General features: G+C 40.2%; 1 protein-coding gene across 1 annotated transcript in view; it reads left to right on the plus strand.

The window, feature by feature from the left end:
• Positions 1-6,498, plus strand: part of LOC109390191 (olfactory receptor 4A15-like) — a 6,831-nt gene extending 333 nt beyond the window's left edge. The window contains exon 2 of the mRNA XM_019656332.1: positions 5,615-6,498. Within this exon, the coding sequence (XP_019511877.1) occupies positions 5,659-6,498 (840 nt within the window). The 5' untranslated portion in view covers positions 5,615-5,658. The remainder of the gene's footprint in view (positions 1-5,614) is intronic.
• Positions 6,499-12,032: the final 5,534 nt, after the last annotated feature.

Consider the following 12,032-nt stretch of genomic DNA (forward strand, 5'->3'; position numbering starts at 1 on the left):
TTCTCTATCCTTCCTTATGTTCTCACTAAGTTCCTGAAACATTCTTATTATCAGTGTTCTAAACTCTGCCTCTGATAGATTGGTTGCCTCTATTTCCTCTAGCTCCACTAATTCTGGAGGTTTCTTGTGTTCTTTTATTTGGGACCTGTTTCGTTGTTTCCCAATTCTTGCTGACTCTTTGTGCTTGCTTTGATGTATTAGGTAGATATCCTAGGTCTCTCAGTCTTTGCTGGGTGGACTTACATGGTATGTGTCTTTTATATTTGAATTGTTCAGTCTCCTTATTCTCCTGTGCATGTGTTCCAGGGGTGTCCATTGTGTTGTGTGTCTTCTCCTGTTAAAGTTGAGCTTTGATTGCTTTTGGCTTGTCAGTAGGTGGGATTGACTCCTAGGCTGACTGCAGTGAGAATTGGCTATGTCCACAGTGTATGTGCTGCTGTGTGAGGGTTGGCCCCTCAGGTGAGGTTTGGTCTCTATGGGTTCTTATGCCTATAGAGATTTCCCTTTGAGTGTGACTCTTGTAGGTCAAACCCACAAGTAATGGTCTGGTTTGGTCTAGAGTTGGCCTCTGGGTGTGATGATTCTTGTGCCTCTTGTGCTGGGGTCTGCCTGGTGCCGAGTGATTTCAGAGCAAAACAAATCACCAAGCACAACAACCACCACCTAAAATCCCCAATACACTCACATGTAAAAACAACCAACAACCAACACTCAACATGCACAGAAGTATCAAAGATAAAAAACCAAAAGAAACCAAAGAGCAACACCAAAAAACACCCCAAAAAATGGAAAATCGAAAGGAGGAAAAGTAGAGCAAGGAAAAAAAAATAGAAGAAGAAAGAGAGAAGGGCAAAAAAAAAAGGAAATACACACACACACACACATTTACGTACCTGTATATATGGACATATATAAACACACACGTAATACATATATAAAAATTAAAAATGATAATAATAAAATAGAAAAACAAAGAAAGAAAAAACAGTGCCAGTCTTAGCTTAAGTCCACCAAGCTATCTCCAGATTGTCCTCTGCTGTAGAAAAACCCCTCAGCGACTTGAGGAGGCAGAGCCAGCCACCTGGCACCCAGGTGACCCTGGAGATGCAGTTCTAGATGAGTGGGGCTAAGGGGTGTGGTTGGTAGTTTTTACAAATTGAGTGCAGCTGCTTTTGCCTGCACAGAAGCACGCTGAGAGCACTACAGCCAGGAGGTGGGCTTCTTCCCTGGGCACAGCACTTCTTGGTGTGGGCAGTCTTTCCACTGGGGGCTGTGAAGAGCGTGAGATTTCCAAGCTGCTGAAAGCCCAGTGCTGCCTCTGCCCAGGCTTCTGGGTCTGCGTGTGATTCAGCAGCTGAGGTTGCTCTGCCCGGAGCCGCCCAGGAAAGGTGAGGGCTGTCACACACTCATTGCAGCCTGTTCCCTAGCTCACAGCAGCAAGCTGAGCATTTCCATTTCCTGGGGGTTGCAGCACCTCTGTAATCTAACATGACTCCTCCATTCAGGGACAAGTTGAAGACTCTGGAAGCGCGGGGAGGAAGGGTGGGAGTGGGGCCCTGGTTATGGAGTTGTTTTTGCATTCTGTCTGAGGGAGCCCCGCCACAGGTTTGAGCTGAGGCTTCTGCCTCAGATGCTGGGCACCACCATGTACGTTGCTGATCTCTTGGTAAGACTGTGGGGTGTAGGGAGGGAGCCCATCACCTTGCTGCTGTAATAATCTCTGGTCTGCTGCCTGAGGCCCCGTTCTCTGCAGCCGCGGATGTGGGCTGCGTCTCCGCACGCCTCCCTTCCCTCTTCCCCCACTCGCCCGGTTTGCCCACCTTCAAGTAATCCTTGTGTGAGTCTCTTAGCTGTTCTGTGAGATGAGCAGTTTCCCCTGATGAGTTATAGCTGTTCAATTTGTGGTAACTTCCAGGGGAGCACTCAAGATACCCACCTCACTGCCGCCATTTCTCAAGATGATTTTTAAGAAAACTCTTGGTTGGGTATTTCTTCTCATTCATGTGGCATGGACTGAAGTCACTCTGGTTCCAACTGACAACCGAGCAGTCTGTAGAATCCAGGACAGCTTAGTTCACATTCATGTGTCGACTGGCTAAAATAAGTCTCCAGGAAATACTCCAAAAGCAGTTTATTTGGAGAAAGAAAAAGAAACAGAATCACAATAGCAGTGTGGGAATGCACACCTCTGGCCAGGTCTCCAACCAGACACACACATGCAAAAAGAGACACAGCTTCCACAAGGCGGCCCCTCTCTGTAAAAATTCCTCCCCTGGAAGTTACCAACAGGTATAACAGGAAGTCAGAACTAGAGAGTTAAGAAGGAGCCCAGCTCTGCCTATCATCCTCCCAGCTATGGTTAGTCATGCTAAGATGCCGGCTCACTTTTAGCATATGGTATCTTGGAAGTGACAACTGGAAGGGACCTCCAGGGCTCCACTCCCCATCCATTGAGACACAGGACTGCAAGTTCTCTCCAGTGGAATAGACAGGCTTTTTACATGGTGCTCAGGGATCCCAGTGGTAGAAATTAGGAATTGTTAGGCCAGTTCAGGGCTATGTCCCAAATTAGTATAATGTCACTTACACCATCTTCTATTGGTCAAAGCAGTCACATGGCCTGCCCAGATTTGAGGTGGTAGAGAAATAGATGACAGCATTTCATGGGAGGTGTGGCCAAGTCACATTGTAGAACAGCATGTCGGATGAGGGATTGTGCTTGCTTTTGGAAAATACCATGGTTCACATCACAAAACGGCGTGCTCTGAGTTTCATTGTACGTGAGTTGAATCTATAGATCATTTTGGGGTAAAGAACATATTAACAATTTCAAATTTTCTAGTTCCTGAACATGATATGTCGATTTATTTAGGTGCTTAGGAAATTTAGTTCTGAAAAGATTTGTAGTTTTTAGCGTATGGCTCTTGCTCATCTTTTTACAGGGGCACTTGTGATGCCATTAAGTATTTGTAGTTTCAGATGCTGTTGCAAAATATGGCTCGTTGCCTTGAAATTGTTTCCATGCTGTGGTACAGAGAGCGATTCCTAAGAAAATCTGGTAGATGTCGTGTGTTGAAGAGATGAAGCTGAGAGTCCGAAGAGACCAAGGCAGCTAGAATTCTGCAGGTAGAATACTGGAGAGGCTAGAGCTGTAGAAGAAGAGTGATTCAGACTTGTGGTGCTTAATTTACAAGTACGTAATAGGGAAATGTTATGTATTTGTTGTTAATTTTTAGTTGAGTTAGATTTTTATAACATACATATTCTACATGATTTTAGTCTTTTAAAATGCATTGTAGCTTGTTTTATTGTCTAGTGTACTGTCAGTTTGGTGAATATTCCGTGACCATGTTGAGACAAGTGGCATGAACAGTCCCACAGTTTTCTCTTTCCCTACTCCCATTTCAACACAGGTCCTATCAACTTGCCTGACGAAAACTGTGACAACCTGACACACTTTATCTGCTTTTGAAACAAGTTTTAAATCATTGGTCTGAAATTAACATTCATCATCTTCTATAAATCAGTTCAGATGGCATCTACAAAGACATACCTTAAATTTAAACAGGTTTGCATATTTTGAAGGTGAGGATTGAAAAAGAGTTTTTACAGATTTAATTTCTGCCCAGACTGGACTTTTCCCTTTTGATTATTTGACCTCAAGTTATTTTTTTATGATTTTCCCTCCAGAGGATATGGTTCTATAAATGCTGTTCTACACGGTGATTATCCTGGTGGCATCTCTGGAGATACCTACTCTACAGTATTCACAATTATGATCAAGGTCCCAATGAATTTAATCATTAGAGAAGAATCACCCTTGGGGATGCACAATTGGATTGACTCAGTAATCCATGTTGCAGTTCCAGTGTAGATAAAGTGCTTACAGGCCTTTGTCCTTACCTCAGAGAGTGTTTGTCTGAATCGGTATTCACATGACTAGCTTTTTCAGGAATTGAAATGATGGACCCAACAATTCGAGTATGTATATGAAACTATTCTCCATCTTTCAGGTTACCCAAGTTCAACAATGCCATATGCAGGCAAGCCAGCGTAACTGATTAAGCATAATAATGTAAAGGCTGTTACACTATTTCATCTTTTGTTGCTATATATCACAAACTGTATGATATTAATAGAAATAATTCATAAAGAAGTTACAATTTTCTCTCCTATAAGAATGTTGATTTAACAGTGTTTTTTATTAGGACAAATTCTGCCAGCAATGAATATTTTGGGTTTCTGTTCACAATCAACATTCAGAATTCTTTTGATAATTCCAACAATTTGAAAGGAAGGATATTTTCAGAAGGACTGAGCTGTGTCAGATTTCTCAGAAACATGGCACGAGTTGGTCCCATGGAAACAGTACAGGGCCAGTGATGAGGCATGTGCTGTCTTGTTCTCTGCGTCCACAGATGGCATCAGTGCAGGTAGGATAAGGGAGAGGGGAGCATGGCTTAGAACATAGATTGTTAGCTCTCTCGTTATGCGTGTAACCCAGGGAATGCATTTATCTGTGATTCCGAGCAGGACATTACGTTGTGCAAGAGGACCTTGGTGGTGTGAAAATTCACAGTCTTATCAAAGTTCTCTGATGTGAATCTCTTAAACAACCAGATGATTTGTGAGTACTAAAATATGCAGGGATTAATTCAATTCTGTAATAGTCTTTTGGATATTTTCATCTTACAAATTTCCAGAATAAATTTATTTTTTCTAAATCAGTATTCTTGGAAACTAATTTTAAGTGTACCTCTTTGGTATATTTTAATGAACAGATATTCCTAGATCTCATGATAGTTTCAATTAATATTATCTCTAAGCCTTTTTTGACTATTGGTTAAAAACTAGCAGATGACTTAGCATCTGTACAATTTGATTCAGTGACTTTCAAAAATCCAAGTTCACATTGTAGTTAGGAAGCTGTTATTTCAATTTCCATACACAGGTGAGTTTTTACATTTTATTATAATACTTTAAATATTTTTTATTGTCCATTTCAATGTATTCTTTCTTTAATTGACTGTGTATGTGATTGACCCACTTTTGTAATGGGTCAATTGTCTTTCATTTGTTAATTATCTAAATCTCTTTGTCTATTTAGATATTAACTCTGTGTATGTCCTCTAAAATGTAAATCTTTTCCCCAAACTACTTTTGTCTATTAACTGTAACTGTATGGTACTTATTGCTAAATCCTTAACAAAATTTGATATTTTCTATTTGAGAACTGTGATCAGATAAGATTCTTCCACCCCTAGAATGTAGAAAGTAAGAATAAAATAAATCTTGCTGTAGGTTTTTACTAAAGCCTGAACAATTTTTATTTTTATATAAGGTGTTAGCTATATATAAAATTTTTATTAGCTTCCATATGGAAAGCTACGTGTGGCAACCCATTCATTTTATAATGTGTCCTTTCTCACACATGTCTCTAATTACTTGCCTCTTCACTAGTCTGTAAGATGACTGAGGAGAGGGACCGTGTTTTTATCAGCATTGTATTCTTATAATCTTGGAGAGCACTGCAACATAACAAACCATAATCCTATTTGTTAAATAAATAATTATTTTCATATTTCAGGAAGTCAAGTAATAAAATTATTTACAGGTTATTGTGTCCTGAGCCCTAAAATAAGACACACAGCAGGACCCATGGAACAAAGGAACAATGTGACCGAGTTTGTCCTCTTGGGGCTCACTCAGAACCCTCAAGGTCAGAAAACATTGTTTGTTGTGTTCTTGTTCATCTACATTGTGACATTGGTGGGCAACCTACTCATTGTTGTGACTGTCGTGGTCAGCCCAACCCTGGATACCCCTATGTACTTCTTTCTTGGCTACTTATCATTTATGGATGCTGTTTATTCTACTACGGTTACCCCAAATATGATTATAGACTTGGTCTGTGAGAAGAAAACCATTTCTTTCCAAGCTTGCATGAGCCAGCTTTTTATGGAGCACTTATTTGGTGGTGCTGAGATTTTACTCCTGGTGATCATGGCCTATGACCGCTACATGGCCATCTGCAAACCCTTGCATTATTTGACGATCATGAATCAACGAGTGTGCATTCTGCTGCTGCTGCTGGCCTGGGTTGGAGGTTTCTTGCATGCTTTAGTTCACCTTCTCTTTGCTTACAAGCTTCCCTTCTGTGGCCCCAATGTCATTGACCACTTCGTCTGTGACATGTACCCCTTATTAAAACTTGCCTGCACTGACACCTACATTATTGGTCTCACTGTGGTTGCCAATGATGGCGCCATCTGTGTGGTCATCTTTGTGCTGTTGCTCATCTCCTATGGGGTGATTCTGCACTCGCTGAAGAATCTTAGTCAGGAAGGGAAGCGTAAAGCCTTATCCACCTGTGGCTCCCACATTACTGTGGTGGTCCTGTTCTTTGTCCCTTGTATTTTCATATATGTGAGACCTCCTTGCACCTTACCGATTGATAAGTCCTTGACTTGTTTTACACCGTTGTCACCCCTATGTTGAACCCCTTAATCTATACTCTAAGAAATGCAGAGATGAAAAGTGCCATGCAAAAGCTCTGGACCAGGAAAAGAAAATGAGGCAGCGGAGAAATGTGTCAGTTATTTTCGATGAAGAATAGTTTCTTCCAGGAAAGTCTTGTGTGATTATTGAGCTATAGGAAATTTCTCTTGAGCATAATGACTTGGGCATAATGAAAAGCATTTATTATGTGCTGTTTGCTGCATCCACTGCGAGGATGAAGACCATTATCTGCAATCAGACGGTGGACATTCCAGAAAATGTGGATATCACTCTAAAGGGACCACAGTTATTGTGAAAAGCAGGAAAGGCACCGTCTGGAGGGACTTAATGCACATTAATGTAGAACTCAGTCTCTTTGGGAAAAAAAAGAAGAGGTTCTGGTTTGTAAATGGTGGGAAATTAGAAAGAAACTGACTGCTCTTCACACTGTGTGTAGTCATGAATAGAACATGATCAAGGGTGTTACATTGGCTTCAGTTATAAGATGAGGCCTGTGTGTGCTCTCTTCCCCAACAGCATCGTTATTGAGTAGAATGGTTCCCTTACTGAAATCCAAAATTTCTGGGTGAAATACGCATCCGCAGGGTTCAGATGATGTTCGGTGTTGCTTGTTTCATAGCAGAAACCCAGAAAGATGTTAATTCTTTTTTTTTTTTTAAGATTTTTATTGGGGAATTGGGGGATGGGAACAGCGCTGGGGAATTGGGGGAAGGGGAACAGACAAGTTGCTGTCCTTTTGTTCTTCAGTCTAGTTGTGAAGGATGTTGCTTCACTGGCCCAAGTTGGCACCATCATTGCGCTCTTCCAGGGTGAGGCAGATCAGTCACTGGCTTCTGGACGGCCGCTCACGGAGGCTTGAGGGCCGCTCATGCTGGCTGCTGGCTACACACGGTAGCCCATGGCAACTCACTACAGCAAGGGCTGCAGCCTTCGCCGTCGCTGGCGACTCACAGCAGCCCAGCTCCAGGTTGAGCTGTTGTTCAGCATCTTAGCTGTAGAGGGCAGTGTCACAGGCCCTCATATGTGGGATCTGAACCGGGGCCCTCTGGCGTCCCTAGCCATCTCTTAACCAATGCGCCACTCAGCCGGCCCAAAGATGAGTTAATTCTTGAAGAAAATGATACTGAACTTGTATCAAATTGAGGGTCTTTGATTCAAGAAGCCACAACAGTTAAAAACAAGTGTATCAGAAAATTTTTGGAGTTTGTCTATGTTTCTGAAAAAGGAACAGTGTTCTGGCTGATGAATAAGATCTAAGCTGACTAGCTACAGAAATACCAAAATGTTGAATGATTCTTCAAACTTATTTGTGATATTTTAAAGATGCAATAAAAGTCATGTATTGAAAACAAACATTTATTATGTGAATACTTCCAATGATCAAAAAACATTTTTAAGATTTTCATAACTTTCTAATACTATATATATAGAAATATATAAAAATATATTAAAATATGTTTTTGATATTTTCATAACTTCTTAGGAAAACATATGTTCAGGTTTTGTGTGTAAAATGCCTGTGTTGAGACTATACATTTATGTTCTAGGTGATGAGTTTGCTATAGTAAATACTGTAAATTTATTTTGATTAATGAAAGATTTTTCTCATGCCTCTCTCTTAAATAATGTAATCTTTTTCAGACTTAATAGTGCTTATTACAGATTTCAGGAGATAAAATAAGAAATAAGATATAAAAACTTGGTTCACTTATCCCCACACAAAGATAGTTCATATTAATATTTGAAGTATACCTATATCTCTTTTTTGTACCTGCAGTATATTTTAAATAGTTGATTTTTTTAATATTAGCATGTTAAAATATTAAGTAATATTTAACATTATGCTTCAGACTTCTAATATTAATCGTGAGTAGGCAATATGTATAAAAATAATCTGAGTGAGCAAGGCCAACACTGAGAAAAACAACTAGATCTTATGTATTTCCTGATTGGGAAATCATATTATCTCCTCATGTGGATCAGCTTTGTTTGGTGGTATATTTTTATGAAAACGATCTATTAGTTTTCCCAGATCGTTTAGAATATCTGGGAATTCCAGTGCCATTTTTCAACACCCCACCTCCTTTTTTGCTTATACTGTTTTATAGCCTTCTATAGAGACCCGGGCCCGGCCTTGTATACATAAGATTAGAATAACCCATAATACATGGGCTTTAAATACGCAATACAGAAGTTGACACCAGATATTTTGGGTATTATCTTTGTCAAGAAAGATGGTGACACTATATGCTATTCTTATCTCTCTTATTAATGGAATACAGATTATTAGGTAACAAAGAGACCAGAAGACATTGTTTTATTTGTCAGAGACCTCAGTCATAAAATTCTCTGTATGAATCAAACTTGAAACAAAATATTATTTGCCTCAGAGATGGTAGGAAGCATGTAGTCATGATTCTGCTTCTCCATTTAGTCTGAATTCATAAGGGGCTAAGGCTAGGGGGCAGTGCGTCAATTTCAAGGGTAAATCACAATGTATGGAAACATTCTATCTTGAGTTTAATCCCTGTTGTTATTACATGGAGGTTTCTTATGTCATCTTGAAGTCTTCCCAAGCATAACACTATGCAATAAATATGAAATGTGATCAGCATGTATGGTGAATGTTTAAAATAAAAAAATAATCTTTACAGTAAGAGTTGCATTCCCATTAATCCCCCCTCAAAACACTCTCCCTAGCTTCGAACACACTGATTCCATTGTTCTTGCCACTTTCTGAAGCAGTTCTGGAAGTCCTCTTTCTGAGTGTGTTTAGTTGAGTTGTCATGCCTGCCTCAGTGGCCTGAATTGATTCAAAACATTTACCTTTCATGGTCCTTTTGACTTTAGGGCAGAGCCAGATGTTGCATGGTGCCAGATCCAGTGAATAACCTGAATGAGGACACAGCATAATGTGTTTATTTGACACAAATTGCCATATACCATAAGCGATGTGTGACTTGGAATGTTGTCATGATGGAGGATGATTTATGGAGCACTTTAAAACATAGCTTCTGTCAACTGTAGCTCACATCAACTGACTGCACCAAATAAGTTGAAACTTGTCACACACTGTTACTAAGGTTCAATGTGCTGCTCCCCGTATTGAAAATCCCTGCCTTTCTGTTGGATAGTACTTGGCAGCAGCGTTCACCGTAGTTTTTGATCACACTGAAAAGGCATCATATCACACATTGCTCCTGGTACGGAAATTTTTGTCAAATAAAAAATTATGGTGTGTCCATATCCACCTTATTCAGCGGGTCTGCCACTGTGTGACTCCTGGCTCTTCCCCAAAGTCAAAATGACCATGAAAGGTAACGTTATCAATCGATTCAGGACATCAAGGCAGCCAAGACAGCGCAACTTAAGACTCTCATGAAACAGGACTTCCAGAACTGTTTCATAAAGTGGCAAGATCAGTGGGATAAATGTGGTCAAAGCTAGGGAGAGTATTTCAAGGAGGATTAAGGGCAATGTGTCTTTTACTGTAATTAATTTTTTAAAATGTAAACATTCAAGGTATTGTTGGATCATACCTTGTAATATCAAACATCTGGTTTTATCAGAATTTAAATAATTAACTTTTCTACATTTTCACATTGCTATAGATTAAAGGATTGTGTCCCCCCAAATCATGACTTAAATCCTTTATAATGTGGTTGTATTTGGAGGTGGGGCCTGTGGGAGGTGATTAGGACATGAAGGTGGTGTCCTCATGAATGAGATTAGTGTTCTTATAAAAGACCCCAGAGAGCTCACTTGCCCCTTCTGCCATGTTAGGATGCAGTGAAAAGATGGCTGTGTGTGAGCTAGGAAGCAGGCCTTCATGAAACGCTGAATGTGCCAGCACCTTGATCTTGGTCTTCCCAGTTTCTAAAACTGGGGGAAATAATGTTCATTGTCTACCACTTAGTCTATGGTATTTTGTTATAGTAGCCCAAATGGACTAAGACATTTAGTTAATTTTCAAATTTGTATAGTTGCAATTAAAATGTTGGTCAGTTGTCTATATAACCTCCCTGAAGTCAGGGAAATTTACTTAATTGTCTTTATGCTGTCTGTTTCCTCTACAATGTCTGGGACAAAAATCTCTATAAATTTTGTCGATTATTATTTTCATGAAATCTCGATCTATTGGAGGGAGAATTTTTTTTTTAAGATTTTTTTGGGAAATTGGGGACGGGATAGTGTGGGGGAATTGGTGAGGGGAAGAGCCATGTTGTCCTTCAATCTTAGTGTGGAGGGTGCAGCTAGTTCAGCTCTCAAGTCCAGTCGCTCCAGCTGCCCGTTGGCAGCTCACAGCCACTCAGCTGAAGGTGCCATGTTCAATTTTAGCTGTGGGTGGGCATAGCACACCATCTCATGCAGATTTCGAACCGGAAACCTTGTTGCTAAGAGTGCATACTCTAACCATGGAGCCATCCAGCTGCCCTTCAGCAACTCTGTGCAGCTCATGTCAAGGTGCCATGTTCAATCTTAGCTGCGGGTGGGCATAGCCCACCATCCCATGCAGGATTTGAATTGGCATCCTTGTTGTTAGGAGCATATGCTCTCACCAGCTGAGCCGCCCTTCCACCTGTTGGCTGCTCATTGGCAGCGGAGCTCAGCTGTAGCTCACTGGCTGGTGTGGGAATTGAACTGGCGATCCTGTTACTCAGAGCTAGCGCTTTTAACCAAATAAGCCACTTGGCTGGCCCTAGAGTGAGAATTTTTGCTTGATCTCTTTGAGTGATGAATTATGATGAACTCTTTCTATGTTATACATATTTGTATCCATAGTTGTATATCTAACTCTTCTTTGATATTTGCTATGACCATTTCTTCTTTGTGTTTGCTAACAATATTTACTTATGTTATTTATGCTATACTTATGGGTATTTCTATATAAACATGTTACATTTTAATATTCTTTTACTTTCTAAATTCTTCTATCACATCACTCTTGGAAAATTTCATTCCCTTCTTATAAGATTTTATAAATTTTAACATCTTGGTTTTTAAAAATTACTTTCAAATATCTGGTTGAACCCATCTAGAGTTTATTTTGTTTATGATAAAAATACATTAGCTTATTTCCTCCAACCAGGCAAAGTAATCTGACAACATTATGAATTTCAGTGCTAATTTGAAAATTTCTATTTAATATGTCAAGTTTTCTACATCTAGAAACTTCAAACTTGGGGCCATTTCTGCTCTTGCTCCTCCTGTTTGTTCAGGCAGAACTGGACTGAACAAGTCTTCTGGCGTGAACTGAGGTCACTCTCCAGTATTCAGCCGATTGCTGGACTTTTAAGGAGGCTCCAAGATGACTTTGCTCACATGAATGGTGCCTTGGCAGCGATGGCTAGAAGATCAGGCTCATCTGGGCCCCTCTCCTTTTCCATGTGGATACTTGGCTATATAGACAAGATCTCTCCAGTGAGGTTGTCAGACTTGTGAAATGGCAGCTCAGGGTATCAGGGGAGTTAAGATCTCATCCCATCATGGTATCAGCTTAAAGTTCANTTTTT

This window comes from Hipposideros armiger, unplaced genomic scaffold, assembly GCF_001890085.2.
Source record: "Hipposideros armiger isolate ML-2016 unplaced genomic scaffold, ASM189008v1 scaffold_258, whole genome shotgun sequence".
NCBI lineage: Eukaryota > Metazoa > Chordata > Mammalia > Chiroptera > Hipposideridae > Hipposideros > Hipposideros armiger.